General features: G+C 47.8%; 1 protein-coding gene across 3 annotated transcripts in view; it reads left to right on the top strand.

Annotated features, from left to right (window-relative positions):
- RIOX2 (ribosomal oxygenase 2) overlaps window positions 1-16877 on the top strand; it is a 905982-nt gene that overhangs the window by 835342 nt on the left and 53763 nt on the right. For all 3 annotated transcript variants that reach the window (XM_078657815.1, XM_078657817.1, XM_078657816.1), the window contains one exon: window positions 6693-6800. In XM_078657815.1, the coding sequence (XP_078513941.1) occupies window positions 6693-6800 (108 nt within the window). The remainder of the gene's footprint in view (window positions 1-6692; window positions 6801-16877) is intronic.

Here is a 16877-nt window from a genome sequence, read left to right as displayed (position 1 = left end):
ATATTACATATTGCCACATGAATTCTGTGCACTGTACAAAACTACTTTGTGTGTCAATATGCTCCTTGTGAAACAGCAGAATACTGTCACTCACAGTGATGCCAGCTGATAGAGAGAGAGAGAGTGACAGGCATAATTTTAATATACGCAAAAGGTGCATGTGTACATTTGCGCATGTGAAAATCTGAATCTTTCTAAGTTCACTTTTCCTCCAACCACTCTTTTCTAACCCTGGAAGAAGTTTTATGTCTGCCACTGTCAAGAGTACATTTGCAACCCCTCTCATTATGAGAATATTTTCGAAGAATTGGTGCAAACTCTTAAACACACAAGTTACTAGGTTTGCACAGACTCAAAAGGGCATTTCAACCCTACTTTGTACTTGCTTCACTGTTCATAGTACTTAACATATTTTCTATACTTCATATTCTTAGCTTCATTTGAATTTTTTTCTCCTGATGTTTTTTTTTTAAACAGCTTTCTAGTGCGCTTATCATTATTTTCATCTGAGATCCTGTCTTGTGATGTCTGCTTTGTACTTACAATGTGCGCGTACACCCTGAAAGATAAATTCAAAACGTCTCCTGCAAGGGAAAAGGGTTAGGTCAATTTCCTTCTCTCATGCACTAATGCGCCTAATTATTTTTTCATATAAATCATGAAACATAGAGGTTCAGTAATGAAGATCAATAACCTATTCAAATGCAGTCATTCATCCATGACATTACTACGCATATTTCAAAATTATTTCCCTGAGTTCCGGTGCAACCAGCAAATCAGAAACTCCACTCACTATATTCTGGGTGTGGTTTTTTTTGTGGGTAAAATCAATACCACCTCTTAGCATAGGGTCTCCTGAAAAATGGATTTTATAAAAGCCCAAAGGGTCTAGCCATTTGTCAATATTTATTGACATAAAGTAACCTAGTTACTTATCAGTCACCTGCTTCACTACTTCTTATATGTGTAGGTACACATAAATGATTCTCTAATCCAGGCTCTCCGGTGACATCACAGTCCTCCAATATGTCCCACATTCTGACACCATTCTAATGGGGAAATACTGGCACCCTCCCAAGAGCACATGCAGGAAACTCACCAGACATAGCAGGTGGGCTCAGAAACAGAGTGAAATTTATTTAATGGTACCAAAAGCATGCATCATTGCTAATTAGCAAGGAAGAAGTCAGATCTGCCACCTTAGGGGCACTCAGACCGCTTCTTCCCAGAGTGACAAGTTTCTAGGTACCATACACTGAATGAAAATGCTTTGTCAGCGGAACTAGAATAAGGCACCAAGCCAAATATGGCTGACATGGATGTGCAATGTCTGCACCATGCAAAACAGCCAGATATGGGCAGACCAGAAAGGCAGGCTCTGCACTGTGTAACACTTGCATAACCAGAATAAGAAATATCATGTAGTCAAGACAAGCAAGGTGACCTGTAAGGGGGTACAGAATAGCTTGTTGAAGCTTGTCCAGTCAAGGTTAGATAGGAAGCCCTTTTGAGCTCCAGGCCTCATGTTAATGTGACCTTATCTAAGAATGATAGCCCACATGCATCAAGCATTTTTGTAGTCGCAAACGGTGCGATTCCTTAAAATCGGCCGTTTGCGAATGCAAAAGTGCTTTTTGGGATGCATGAAGCAATTTTAGAATTCGTAACATTTTTGCGAGTTCTAAAATTGCGGGTGCTTTTAAGAAGTCGCAGATGTGCGATTTCTTAAAAGCAATGCATCATTACTTTTCAAAGTGTAAATTCGCAATTAGGGTGCCAAATTTACCGAGTGGTCGAACCACTCGGTAAATTTGGAAAAAGTGTTTCAAATGCTGAAAATGTTTTTTTTTCAACATTCATGTTTCACACACACATGTCCTTAGGACATGTGTGTGTGAAACATGATGCGAAAAATACATTTCAGGGGTGCATGGGGGGGTCCTTTGGACCCCCCCCTGCACCCATGAAATTTTCAAAGTGCCACTCGCAATTTGCTAATGCCTTCCCATTGACTCCTATGGGCCTTTTGGCCCATAGGAATCAATGGGAATTGCGAAAATTAACTTAAGAATTCGGGATTCATTTGGGATTCGGTCAAAATTGCGATTTTTACCGAATCACAAATGAATACCGAAAATAATGATGCATAGCATTTTGCACTTCTTAATTTGCGATTCCTTATTTTTCGCAAATTAGGAAGTGCAAAATGTCACAATGATGCATGTGGGCCGATATCTTTTGAAGTACATACACATGAATTTATATGGATATTCATATATATTTTGTAACAGTCATCCTCCTTGTTCTGAGTCTTTTCGGGGACCTTTTTAGCAACGTAACATCCGTTCACCTGCATTTGATGCAATCTATCATGCTCCACTATACCCTCTTTTATTTTCTGATCATCATAATTCTGTGCCTTCTGAATCACACTCATACGCATTGCTTTAGCTTCACATTTTTTTTTTTAGTTTGCTTTCCTTCTGTTTGGACTCCTTGCGCCAAACCCGAAAGGAATCAAGCATCGCTGGCCTAACTTTTCTTTGAAACAATTTCTCCTCTAAATTATCTAATACAGGAGGCTCAAAACTACCATATATTGGCCATTGCAATTCAGTATTACCCTTTGTATATGTGTGCCAAAGTGAAGAAAACATAATCGAGCCAACACCATGTTTAGCATAGACTTCATGATTAGGGGTCCCCAGAGGAGGAATCTGACAAGATTCCTCCAATGTGGAGTGCCGTGTACAACAACAACAATACCATTTCCGGAATTTACTAAGTCCAGGCATCTCTAGATGTGTATCCTGGATCCAAATGTCAAAGGGTGCAATCGAATATTTACAGCCTATAACTGTGCTTACCCATTGGCTTCGGCTTTTGCAAAAGTCAAATCAAATACCAAAACAAAATTACAATTCACCAAAGAAGTGGGTCACTCCCACTCTTACCTGACCATTAATCTTCCTTCACATGGCAAGTGTCACAAAGGTCTTGATCTCCAAAGACTAGGAACCAGAACTGGGGCGTCAGTCGGGGCCGCAGTCAGGTAGCCCACTGGAGGGAGGAATCACGCAATCGGAGACAATTTTCAGCCAATGTAGTGGCGCGCCTCCCTTGGAATTCGATCAAGGACCCCTCACGACCACCAGGTTTGATGACGACCACCGAAGACGCCCCACGTTGAGGCACCAGATCGTAGAACCGGCTTTTTGGAGACCCCCCACTAGGAGGGTCAAAGCCAGTGGTGCAGGGGACACCTAGAATCTACGGGGTTCTTCTTGCTCAAATCATACATTACCAAAGAGACCAGGACAACCATTTCAATTCAAACTTAATGTACAATCTGCAATAAAATCCCTCTTCAGCTTTGGTTGACTCACTGTAGCTAATAGACTCACAGATCTATCCACCTTAAAGGACTCACTCCTGAGGACAAACTTTTCTAGCCGTCTTAGAGGGCATGCATTTGCTTGTACTAAATAGACGCTACCTGGATGACCAGCCAGCTCATTACACACACTTTACACACAATAGCCAGACGGTCATAGATTATATGTTTTGCTTAATTACGTTGATAATCCACATAAAAAACTTTACAAACTTAACACGCTGTGAAAGTGATCATAAGCCCCAGTGGTTGTCCTTAGACCATCAGACCAAGACCTTAAAGATGTAAGAGACGAATGGCTCGAAAAGTCCACATCAAAACTGGAAACATGAAATGGTCATCGGACATGCCACTATGGAAATCTAACTTCACAGTCTGATCCTTCTACAGCCCATATAATCGAAGTCTAGGAACCATTTTTACACTATCTTCTTCTAACCCTTACTCACACTCAGCGGTCCGGATGGGCCCCCGGCCCTTTAAGATCCATTGCAACACAGCCAATGTTCACAAAAGACCTTCAGATCCAGAAGCCAGCTCTACAAAAAAAGATCAGGCAGATGCAAGCTGGATCAAATATTGTCTTTTTAGAAGAAATATAAACAACTTGCGTGGGACATACAAACAATCCCTCTGGCAAGCAGAAAAGAGGCACGAAAAAGCAATGCAACAAGATTCATTCTTGGCCTGTTGAACAAAAATCTCCAAAGCTTACTGGATCATTATAAATCGATTAAACAATGAAAAGGTCTCCCCTCGACAAATGGAAACAACGTCACTGCAGACAGCTGGTCTCAACACATCGGCAGTTTGTACCAACCCAATCCAAATTAGTAAACTGTCAAGTTTCACACACTACAAATGACCAAATCTCCAGAACCGTGGAACAACAACTGGAACACAACTGTACATTATGCAGTAGCCATTCTTGTTCAAACATATAAATACATCGAAGATCTTTGGGTTATCTTCTTCAGCTATGGTCTGGTAAAGTGACTTTGCACTTCTGCCTAGGAATGCATATAAAATAGGGCTGTGGGTGAGCCCACTTTAACCATTGGCTCAATTGGTCTGTCAGTGATGGCATTTTACTTGACCACATGCACATCCAATTGAAAACAAGTGTGCTTAAGTCTTAGGGCCAGTATGTCAGTCCTGTTGCTCATTTAATCCACAGTGCACTGCATCACAAGGAGCCAGTGCGTCTAAACTGGACAGTCATGTTGGAATGGTATTTCTCTTAGGGTATCATTGTTTTACTGGTCTAAGATGGGTGCCTTGTTTAGATGCAAAATGTTGACCGTCCTGAAACAGTAAAACAATGACACACCATGCACAATACAGTTTGAAGATAGCCACTCGGTATGATATTTCCTAGGCAGCCCTCTTGAAATGCCATTGTGCTTGTTTATCATAGTTTTACCATTCTCAGATGGCCAAAATATTCCTTCTAAGGGTAGTGGCTGTGTTGGAACTTTGATCACTTATATACAGAGCCTAACACCGTTCCTAGATTGTCACTCACAGCTATACTTATTTATTTTTTTGCATTTTTTTATTAGCAGTGTATACCTGACTCATTTAAATGGTAGCATTTTTCTTCTGTACTTTTATTCTTTTAATTTATCTTGCATACACTTCTTGTGTTTGTGTGCATGTTTTATTGTTGATCGGTGAATGGTGAATGCAAGAATAAGTTAGTGAATGCAAGATTGTAAGGATGAGTAACATGTAACATGCGATATTGAGTGCCTACACTCAGTAACTGAAGCTGTTGGTATTACCAACTACATCGCTATGTTTTACAGAATCTTTAGATAAGCTCTTCATTTTTCTCTCTCCAAGCAAGAGTGTCAACAAGGTCAATTTATATCCAGACAAATGCAACCATAGATTTTCATATTAAAAGATCAACAGTAGATTGCAAAACATTTGTTCGTGGAATTTACTTAATTGCACCGGTTATTAGCTGTCTTTGAGTACACACCAATTGTTACTAGAGAAAAAGTCTTCAAAATGCCTCATTATTGCTGAACTCTCTCCACGTTTTCTAGAGGTTAGCAGTAGCAGCACTTCATGTTCGAACGCCTTTTGCCTGGATCATTCATTCAGAAATTGATTAAAGTATTGTGGTATAGTTGAGGAAGACCCTTCTCTGTAGCGCACCCAAAATTGTTGAAATGCATGCACCTATATATTGAGTAAATTGAACACTAGTACTCATTTTACATGAAGTGAGCACTCAACATTCCCCTTAAACTGCAAAATGTGTACCCCATCACCCAATATCTAATTCATTAACAATGTCATACAGCCACCGGACAGAGCTTATCCCTGAAGGCTTTTGAAGTGAAATCCTTCCCTAGGTAGAGGACATGTGCTGCAGAAGAATGCACACATCTCATGCATGCAAGGGAGAGGGGCCTTAAGTTTCGACCCCTAAACGGTGTGTATGTGAGGGAGGCTTGATTTGAGAAAGAAACTCACTGTCACAACCGTCAATTTAACCAGGGTAAATATAATTTTCCCTGGGCTTTCATTTGACTTTAGCCTATCTTTTAGTGTTTGCTTGTACTTCGGTGAGTGTCTGAGTGGATAATGTCTGCCTGTATTGTTGTAGGGTGGTGTAAACCTTGCATTAGTGGGCCACAAATGTCCAATTCCAGCCATAGTGCTGAACTAATAGTGGCATTGCTACACTGTAGCCCCTGCTGCTATTATAGAAATGTCCTCAGACACAGTAGTGCTGACCCTACCATATTGTGGCAATCTCTAGCATAACTGATGTCCATCCAGCAAAAGCATCTGTTATCCTTGGCACAATGGTGTGTATCTCAGAGATGAATAAGGATTATCGTATTGTGGTCATTTTTGGCATATTATGAAGATCTGTATAATTATGCTGGCTATCTCTGACATGATGATGGGCATCCCAGGTATCCTGGTGGGAATTCCTGGCATATTTGCATACTGTGATCATACTTGGCTTTTTATGGGATCCTGAGAATAGTAGTTGCCATCCTAGTCATGGCGGTAGTTCACAATGATGATAATAGATTTGTTCTTGGCATAATGTTGGCATCCAATGATATATGACAACAACACTTGTCATTGATGGCCTTCCTTGACATCTGGTCTGTAGCGTTGTTGGGCATTTGTATTGAGTATTTGATGACAATGGCAAGCTGATATTTGATACTGTGTTGGGAATTATTAAATTACATATTATTGCTATGCTAATGTTCTTTATGTAACAAAAATATATCCATATGTATCAGTAAATTTGTCATCTTTTCAGGATGAACATCAAGGCATGAAGGTTTTGGTCTGTCACTCTTTGAAGAACAGCAGAGAAATGCACATGATGGGAGATGATGAAGACGGTGATGAAATAGGAAGGTCAAAGGTAATCGTTTTTTAAATTGTTTTATATATACATATATATATATATATTCACTGAAAAAACCATAGGTTTCACACCAGTTATAGTTAGCGGAACATTTTACTCATACAAAACCATTGAAAATCCCACGTTATAGTTAGTTGGACTCACTATAACTCGCGCGCCCGCAATCCACTGCACCCGGAAGTATAGTTTCGGGAATGCTACTTTAATCAGGCATGTTGAGAGGAGGCACCCGATTAATTATGCACGGGAGAGCACCAGAGCCCTGGCTCGCAATCTACCGCAAGATGGCCCCTCCACTTCCACCGTAGCTTCAACATCATCGGTGAGAGGAAGACCAGCACTTATGATCCCAAATATTCAGCCTTTTTTTGGAGATATTACAATTCGTTGTAAGCAGTGTGACCAGCTGCTCTGTTATGGGGAGCAGAGCATTCAAATAATTGTTAGAACCAGGGAAGAACACAGCTGCACCCCTCGACCCTAATTTTTCCCCTTTTTTTTTGCTCCTGTTGAGCAGTTTTGCATTCCCTAGTTTTGTTTTTGTTCTGAAAAAAATACAAAAAAAATGTAAAAACGTTCGGAAAAAGTTAAAAAAAAAAACAGTTCTTTTTAGAACTACCTCCAATTCTCCAAAAAGAGCTATATTCCTTACATATTCTCAAGGAGTGAGTGAAGTGGAGTACGGTGAGAGAGGAAAGGAAAATGAGTGAGGGAGCGAAGGAAGGGAAGAGAGGGGAAGGGAAGTGAAGCAGGGGGACTGAAAGAAGGTGAGTGTGGGAGGTGAGTGAGGGGAAGGGGAGTGAACATGGGGAATGAGGATAAGTGAGGAAAGCGGAGCAAGGGAACGGGGGTGAGGAAGGGTAAGAGAAGAGCAGTGAGGTTGAGGAAAGAGTGGTGATAGAGGGTGGATAAAGGCAAGTGAGCGTGAGACAAGGGGAGTGAGGAGACAGAGGGAGTGAAGGAAAGAGTGAGAGAAGGGGACTGAGTGAGGGAGCATAGAAAGGTAAGTGAGGGAGTGTAGGTGAGTTAAAGGGAGTGAGCATGAGGGAAGGGGACTGAGAGAGTGATGGGACGGAGGTAGTGAGGCTAAGAGAGAGGGAGTGAGGGAAGGAGAAGGAGGATGTAACAGGACAGAGGGAGTGAGAGAAGGAGTGAGTGAAGTGGAGTAAGGTGAGTGAGGGAAGGGGAATGAGTGAGTGAGCAAAGGAAGGGAATAGAGGGGAAGAGGACTGAAGCATAGGTACTGAGAGATGGTGAGTGGGGGATGAAAGTAAAGTAAAGGGAAGGGGAGAGAAGGATGGGGAATGAGGGGTAGTGAGGGAACGGGAGTAAGGGAACGAGGGTGAAGGAGGGTGAGAGAAGGGCAGAGAGCGTGAGTAAAGAGGGGTGAAAGAGGGTGGATAAAAGTGAGTGAGGGTAAGACAAGGGGAGTGAGGGAGTGAAGGAAGGAGTGACAGAAAGGGACTGAGTGAGGGAGCAAAGAAAGGTAAGTGAGGGAGTGTGGGTGAGTTATAGGGAGTGAGCGTGACGGAAGAGGAGTGAGAGAGTGAGAGGACGGAGAGAGTGAGGCTAAGAGAGAGAGAGAGTGAGAGAAGGGGAGTGAGGATGTGAGAGGACAGTGGGAGTGAGAGAAGGGGTGAGTGAAGTGGAGTAAGGTGAGTGAGGGAAGGGGAATGATTGAGGGAGCGAAGGAAGGGAAGAGAGGGGAAGGGAAGTAAAGCAGGGGGTCTAAAAGAAGGTGAGTGTAAGAGGGGAGTGAGGGAAAGGGGAGTAAACATGGGGAATGAGAATAAGTGAGGGAAGCAGAGTAAGGGAACGGGGTGAGGGTGGGTGAGAGAAGAGTAGTGAGGTTAAGGAAAAGAGTGATGAGAAAGTAAATTTTGTTTGTCAAACTTACCTTATAAGTAATGTAAACTTAATGACATATTTTTAATAAATTCAATATCTGTGGCAGAGGGAAAAAAATTACTTATAAAATTTATAATATTTATTTCAAAATACAAGAGACAAGGCAGGAGATTAAAAGTCATAAAAGGGTACTAAGAGATAAAGTAGGAGTGAAGGACACAGAAAGGGAAACAAAGGAATGGTGAAGGACAGAGAGAGTGAAAAAGAAATAGAGGGAGAGCAAATTACTAAGAGGATAATGAGGCGGATAGATTCAGTGACAAAGAGGAAGAGAGGGAGAGAGAAATGAACTGAAGGTGAGTAAGATATTAAAGGAATGTGAGTTAGGAAAACTAAAGGAGGAAAGGGGAGTAAGGAAAGGGGAGTGAGTGACAGGGAAGGGGGAGTGAGTGAGGGTGGATTCACAACAATGAGGGATGGAAGGTGAGTGAGGGTGAGTGTAGGGGCGTAAGAGAGTGAGGGGACAATGGGAGTGAGGGTAACAGAGAGGGAATGAGGGAAGAAGAGTGAGGAAGTAAGAGGACAGAGGGAGTGAGAGAAGGAGTGAGTAAAGTGGAGTAAGGTGAGTGAGGGAAGGGGAATGACTGAGGGAGCAAAGGAAGGAAAGAAGGTGAAGGGGAGTGAAGCAGAGGGACTGGGAAAAGGTGAGTAGAGAAAGGGGAAGGGGAGTTAAGAATGGGGAATGAGGATAAGTGAGGAAACCGGAGTAAGGGAACAGGGGTGAGGGAGAGTGAGAGAAGGGCAGTGAGGTTGAGGAAAGAGGAGTGATAGAGGGTGGATAAAGGCGAGTGAGCGTAAGACAAGGGGAGTGAGGGAGTGAGGACATAGAGGTAGTGAAGGAAGGAGTGAGAGAAGGAGACTACCTGAGGGAGCATAGAAAGGTAAATGAGGGAGTGTTGGTGAGTTAAAGGGAGTGAATGTGAGGGAAGGGGGAGTGACAAAGTGAGGGGAGTGAGGGTAAGAGAGAGAGTGAGGGAAGGAGAGTGAGGATGTGAGAGGACAGAGGGAGGGAGAGAAGGAGTGAGTGAAGTGGAGTAAGGTGAGTGAGGGAAGGGGAATTAGTGAGGGAGCAAAGGAAGGAAAGAAGGGGAAGGGGAGTGAAGTAGAGTGACTGAGAGCTGGAAAGTGATGGAAGGGAGAGAGGGAAAGGGGAGTGAAGGAACGGGGAATGAGGGGTAGTGAGGGAAGTGGAGTAAGGGAACGGGCTGAAGGAGAGTGAGAGAAGGGCAGTGAGGGTGAGTAAAGAGGGGTGATAGAGGGTGGAAAAAGGTAAGTGAGCGTGAGACAAGGGGAGTATAATATATATTTCACAATACAAAATACAAAATAACTTGTACAACATGTTATATGGTTTATTTTTGCTGTTCTCAGAATATATTGAATTTCACTTAAAACAGTGAGTTCAATACTACTCATCATATGACAGCGGGCAAAAAAAACCACAATCAAAAAGATTGTGTTTAAAAAACCCATACAACGTTTCAATAAATAATTTAAAACTTAGAAAAAATATATCTTAACTCATTTTTGATCCACTTACTTTTTCACGAGGCCAAATAGTATATGGAAAGTCCTTTTCTTTGGAAATTACTCAATAGTACTCTTAAACTTCAATTTACCCGAGTTTCTGAAAGAAAAGCTCCAACATCTTTTACGTCATGTAACAATAGTTATATTTCCACCTCTGGCTCACTCATGATCAACATTTCCTATAATACTGATATCACTCACTATGTGATACACTTACACTACCTCTATGACAACTACAAGTTTTTTATTATCTTGATCACTCTCACTCACAAAGTAATTTTTAGAATCAAACGTTTTTTATTGAGCAGCACAGTATCCCATAACACAGCTTGGCTGCCTACATCCATCGGCCGGCAGAGCACAGTCCAGCAATATTTGAGCACAGCCTTAGGGCCTACACCCCTTGGGGCGACCCGGCGAGGACAAACGAAAGGCCAAGCAGAACAGCTAGGCCTACCATTGATACTGCATTTTATAGAAAAGAACCAAACAGTGACATAAAAACAGAAAACCACCCACCCCCCCTGCCCATTCCCACCACCGCCCCCCCCTCCCGCCTCCCACCATCGCATCCGCCCTACCCGCGCCTCCGTAACCGCGCACTCCCTCCGCACTGCCAGCACATAGCAGACCAAACCTCTCTAGGAGCTTGCACTCAGTGGTCCCAACGGAATAAGTTTTAGGATTTGTAAAAACTTGGGGCATGTCACTTCGCGCAAATCGCGGGATAGCAATCGTATGAATGGTTCCCACAGCTCTTCATATGTCTCACCCCTTCCATCCACACAAAGCGACAGCCTCTCCATGCCCAGTAATAGCCACAGCCGTCGAATCCAATCTCTCGGGTCGGGGGCATCAGGATACCGCCATTGCGCAAGTATAACTAGGCGCGCAGCCAGCAAAGCTAGGGCTATCTGTCTACCCCGCAGGGAGCGCAAGGGGAACGCTTTAGAGTGTGGAAGACCCAGCAGCACGTGCTCCGGTGCTCTGGGGAATGTGATGTTGAACGCGTCGTCCACGTCGTCTAGGACCGCCTTCCAATATCGCACTAGTTTGGGGCAGTGCCAGAGCAGATGTGTCAGGGTGCCCGTCGCGCCACAGCCCCGCTAGCAAAGACCTGGACATTTAGGATCCTATGTGTGAATCCTAGCCGGGGTATGGTACCAGTAAGACACCATTTTGTAGGCCGATTCGGCCCCTGCCACGTTAGCTGCAATGTGGTGCGCGCGATAAAACAATTTGTCCCACTCCTTGTGAGACAGCGGGCGGCCTAACTCTGTCTCCCATCGAACCTGTGCCTTGGTACGCTGTGCGTGTGGCCGCGCGAGAATCAGCGCTTAAAGTTCATAGATGAGTTTACCGTCGTCCTTTTTACAGATTACCCAACGCTCCAGCTTCGTCATGGGACGGGACATGGCAGCCACATTAGAAGGTTGCGTGACCCAATGCGCTACCTGCGAGTAGGGAAAGGCGTCGGACTTTGGGAGGGCAAAATGTTCCCGACGCAAGGAGGAGAACGGGATCATCCCGTCCAGATCAAAGAGATGACCCACTCTCTTGCAGCCCTGTTCCCTCCAGCGCTGGAATACTGGCAACGCGCAGCCTGGCGGGAAATCCGGGTTATCTACAATGGGCGACATGGGCGACGGAAAGGTGGTCCAGCCTTGTCGACGCGCCAGTTGTTCCCAAGCATTCCGCGTCGGGGAAGTAACCGGTGATGAATACAAGCCCCACGCTCTGTGCATACGCGGGAGCCACAGTTCTCGCCAAATATTGCAGCCCGCAACTGCCTGGTCCATGAAAAGCCAGTGTTTGCTGGACAGCGGTCTATTCCACTCAAGGATATAGCGCAGGCACGACGCCTGATAGTATGCCTCAATGCAGGGGAAGCCCAAACCGCCCCCGGCCCGCGGAGTCGTGACCCAGGAGAACGCCAGTCGTGGATGTTTGTGGTTCCACAGAAATTTGGTGAGCAGCCCCTGCAGTTTCTTCAGAGTGCCCGATGGAGGATGTAGAGGTAACATCTGAAAAAGGTAGAGAATGCGCGGGAGGATCGTCATTTTCACCGCCGCTAGTCGACCAAATCAGGCAAGTTGCAACCGGGACCAGTCCGAGAGGGACCTGGTTGTTTGCTCAATCAGGATCCTGTAATTGAGGGAAACAGTCTGCACTATCGTGGGCGCTAACCGAATTCCAAGGTATGGAATGTCCGTATGGACCCATTGGAAATCGAAGTCCCTCTGAAGGTCCAGGACGTCCACGGCCGGGACCGAGATGTTGAGTACCTGGTTTTTAAGGAAGTTGACCTTAAAGCCACCAATCGCCTCGAAGTTACGGATTTCGTGCAACAGGTGCCGCAAAGAGGTGAGGGTGGGTGAGCGAGAGGATCACGTCATCAGCGTACAGACTCACCTTGTGGTCTTCTGCGCCGAAACGGATCCCGTGGATGGCCGCGTTATCTCGGAGACGTTGAGCGAAAAGCTCCATATAGAGTGTGAAGAGCAACGGCGACAGGGGGCATCCCTGCCGCGTCCCGCGTGTGATGGGGAAGTGTTCCGACCTGCAGCCATTGACCCGCACCGCCGCTCTCGGGGAGGCATAGAAGCAGCGCACCCAGTTAACAAAGGTGTCTCCTAGCCCAAAGGTCTTTAGGACCGCGAAGAGGTATGACCAGTCTACACGGTCGAACGCCTTCTCAGCGTCTATGGATAGGAACAGGGCCTGCGTACGGGTGCGGTGCACTGAGTCCATTAGATGTAGGAGCCTCTTTGTGTTTTCACCCCCCTGTCGCGTGGGAATAAACCCCACCTGGTCAGGCTCGATAACTCCATTCATGTGAGGACTGAGGCGAGCGGCTAAAATGCCCGCGAACAACTTCATGTCAACGTTGAGGAGCTAGATGGAGCGATATGAACTACACTCCATAGCGTCTTTTCCTGCCTTGGGGATGACCGTGATCACCGCCTGCGACATAGAGGAAGTCACTGTCCCCGTGTCCCGGATGGAGTTAAAGAGGCGCGTTAAGAAGGGCGCCAGTTCTCTGCAGAACTTCTTATAAAAAACGTCCGAGAAGCCATTCGGTCCCGGAGACTTGGCCTGCTTCAGCCGCGAAATCGCGGAAATGACTTCTTCGATGTGTATCTCCACATCAAGGCCTGCCGCCGAACCCGGGGAGAGAGGCGTGATTCCGCACGTTGCTAGGTAGGCCTGCACTCGGTCAGGGTCGGACGGCTCCCGTGTATACAACGTATGATAGAAGCGTTGAAAGGCCGTCGCGATGTGATCGTCCGCTGTCCGTTCCACCGCGTTAGAATCACGGATAGCCGGAACAGCCGCCTGCTGCGTGCGCGCCCGCAAGCGGTGCGCCAGCATTTTGCCCCCCGTATCTCCACTGAGATAGAACGTGTGGCGTAAACGCAAGAGTGCATATTCCGCACGGTCGAGATCCAGGTGTTTAAGCATGCGCCTCTTCGTCTCCAGTTCCCTCCAGACACGCGGTGCCCCCGTTCGCTTATGGATCGCCTCCAGCCCTTGAACCTCACTCTCAAGCTCCTCACGTTTTTCCCTGCGCAGCTTAGCCAGGGACGCCGAGACCGCTATGAAGTCACCCCTCACCGCCAACTTAAGCGCTACCCACACCGAGCTCAGTGGCATGTCATCTACATCGTTGGCTGCGAAGTACTGTGTAATCATGTCACGCATGCGGTCAACTACCGAATCTGAATTGAGGAGGGAATCCCGCAGACGCCAGCCCCCGATAGTCGCTTGTGTTCGTTACCAGCAACGCGCACGGAGATGAGGGCATGATCGGACAGTGAGCGCGGGGCTATCTCCGCTGCAGAGAGCTGGGGCATGAGCGAGTTGGAAGCAAGGAAGTGGTCTAAGCGCACGTAGGTTTTGTGAGCTGCTGAGTAATAGGTGTATTCGCGCTCTAACGGGTGTTGAGTACGCCATACATCGTGGAGCCCCCCTTCTTGTAACCACAGTAGCCCTCCCTTGGAAATGGCCCCGGTTTGGTGTGAGCGCGCCTCTGACCTATCTAGGGTCGGGTCCATGACCACATTTAGATCACCCCCCACGAGCACCCAGGGGTCTGGAGACGCCAGGGCGTCCGCAAGCGCTGATGTCAAGAAGGGTTCCTGCTGAACATTAGGAGCATATATAGAGCCCACTGTAAGGCGAGTATCCCCCCATTGAATCCTGACCGCCAAGAAACGGCCTTTAAAGTCGACAACATGAGACAATATCTTTCAATGAGCTTTGGCACCAATGAGAATCGCTACTCCCTGCTTCTTCGCAGCGCAAGAGGACCACACCTGTATCGGAAAGCGTCTATCTCTCATTCTCTTAGTATCCTTGAAGAGGAGGTGCGTTTCTTGCAGCAAACAAACATTGCCTTCCGCACCCTCCAACAGTGACAAAATGGCAGCACGCTTAACTGGGCTGTTGAGGCCCGCACATTCAGACTAACAATTTTCAATTCCTTCCCCATCTTTCTGGCACAACACTGAGGGCCCTATATATGCTTTGCGCACCGCACATTTGCAGCAGATCAAGTAGCATCATCTTGGAAGCATTTAGAGGCTGATGCGGAGTCCCCCCTCCCCCAAACCCCCCCCACCCCATCCCCCCCACTGCCACCAAAAAAAAATAAAAAATAACATAATCCCCAACAATGTGACCGTACCCCCTGAAAAACAGGCAAAAGGAGGGAACAATAGTCCGTCACACAAGTCCAAAGAGCAGGGGGCCAAGACGCAACCCTGCTTAACACCCAGGTCCTGATACAGGACATCCCCCATGGCGGGAATGACACAACGTTACCCATCTGGCTCCAAACGACAGTCCCCTCCGGCACCAGCTGTGGGCCTGCAGAGGTCAAGCAAACGGAGATAGTGATCAAGAGCCCTCCGGGGCCTCCGTCACCTTCGCCACAGAGGCCACAGCCGCTCCTCTCTCTCTCGGGCTAATGGACCGATCAGGGCCCGCTGGTTTCACTGGCTTGCCCACCTTTTGCCACTCCGCGGAGCGGTGTCGCTGGCGGGCAGGGGAGGCCGCAGTTCCAGGCGGGGTATCAGGTCGATTCAGGCCCAGGATTTCACGAGCCGCCCCCAGAGACCGCACCTGGATCAGCTTGCCACTCCATTTAAAGACCAGTCTGAATGGGTGCCCCCAAGAATAGGGAACCCCTTGCTCCCGCAGAAAGGCAGTGACAGGCCTGAAGTCTCTTCGCTTGGCCAGGGTAGAGGCCGCCAAATCCTGGTATAACACCGGGCGATGGTCACGGAACTCGAGGGGGGTGTGCTCACGTGCCTTCCTCAGAATCCTTTCTTTAAGCTGAAAATCGTGGACGCACACCAGGATGTCCGGGGGAGGAGCGTTGGCTCCACGCGGTAGGCCGGCCCTATGAACTCTGTCCATCTGGATCTCCCGCAATTCTTCCTCGTGCAGGACGTGTCGGAAGAGAGCCTCAACGTATTCCCGCAGATCTGCTCCCTCTCCCTTCCATGGGACCGCCCGAATCCTGATGTTATTGTGGCGAGATCTGTTCTCTAAGTCCTCCGTATGCGCCTGCAAATCCAATTTCTGCTCTGTGAGGCGTAGGACATCTTGCTGGAGTTGATGGATATCCTCAGAAGTCCCCAGGTCATATTCTTCCAGGGTCGCTACCCTCTCCCCTATTGTGTCCACGTCCTGTCGCACTTCCTTCAAGTCCGATGCTAGCTGAGTCCGCAGTTCCTGAATATCTTCCTTTATCGCTGCAAAGAGCTCAAGCATGAAGGCCTTGGTGGCAGGAGCTTCGTTGTCGTCCGGGCACTGGGACTTGTCGGCCACCAGCGGGGGCCGCAGTGGCGAGCCCTTCAGGGCGCCGTCCTTCGGGGGTTTGTCTTTTTTCGGCCTGGTTAATGCCATGGCGCTTCTCCCTCTCAGCCACTCAGATGCGATGACCGCTGCTCGGTCCTTGCGGGTCACGTTGCTGGGCCGCCCTGCCCGCCAGGCCGCAAAGAGTGCAAGGTTCAGCGGCAGTGGGCCCTCTGTCCGTCGGAGCAGCCCCCGCTTATCGACCCGGCACAGCGGGGTCCCCACCGCCAGTCCAAGGCGACCAGCAGCGAGCCCGAGCCTGAAGAAGGCGGGCGCGGACCATCGCACCCCCAGTGACACCCGAATAGCCGATGCCCACTGTATCACCCGCGTCGGGAGGGTGCGGCCGCACCGCTCAGGGCCACTGCACCCCAAAGCTCCAGGCGCCGTCTTCTGTAGCACTAGCAGTAAGGTCGGTCCCGCCAGCAACTTCTTGGCGCCAACCGCTGCGCCGGACCCCAGCACCCCCTACGAGGTCCTCTGGGCTCACCTCCACTCCACTCAGCTTGGCCCCTTTGTCAGGGCACTCGGGCCGTCGCCTCACCGTCTGTTCCCGCGGGGCAGTGGGTGACCAGCGTGGGATCCTCGCGTCTCGTATCGCTGTCCGCTGCGTCGCCTCTCACCTCTTGCCCGTTAAGGCCTAATGCGCCCAGGCCGGCGCCGGGCTCTCTCCGCGTCACTGCACCTCCAGCGGGCCGGTCGGGCTCACGAGCACCGCGGGTCCACCAGGCGGCCACCCGCCGACACCTCCAGCCGCGCGGCACTCTCCGCTGT

This window comes from Lissotriton helveticus, chromosome 8, assembly GCF_964261635.1.
Source record: "Lissotriton helveticus chromosome 8, aLisHel1.1, whole genome shotgun sequence".
Taxonomy (NCBI): Eukaryota; Metazoa; Chordata; class Amphibia; order Caudata; family Salamandridae; genus Lissotriton; species Lissotriton helveticus.
The sequence above is the reverse complement of the archived record's forward strand: the minus strand, read 5'-3'. Positions and strand labels throughout refer to the sequence as shown.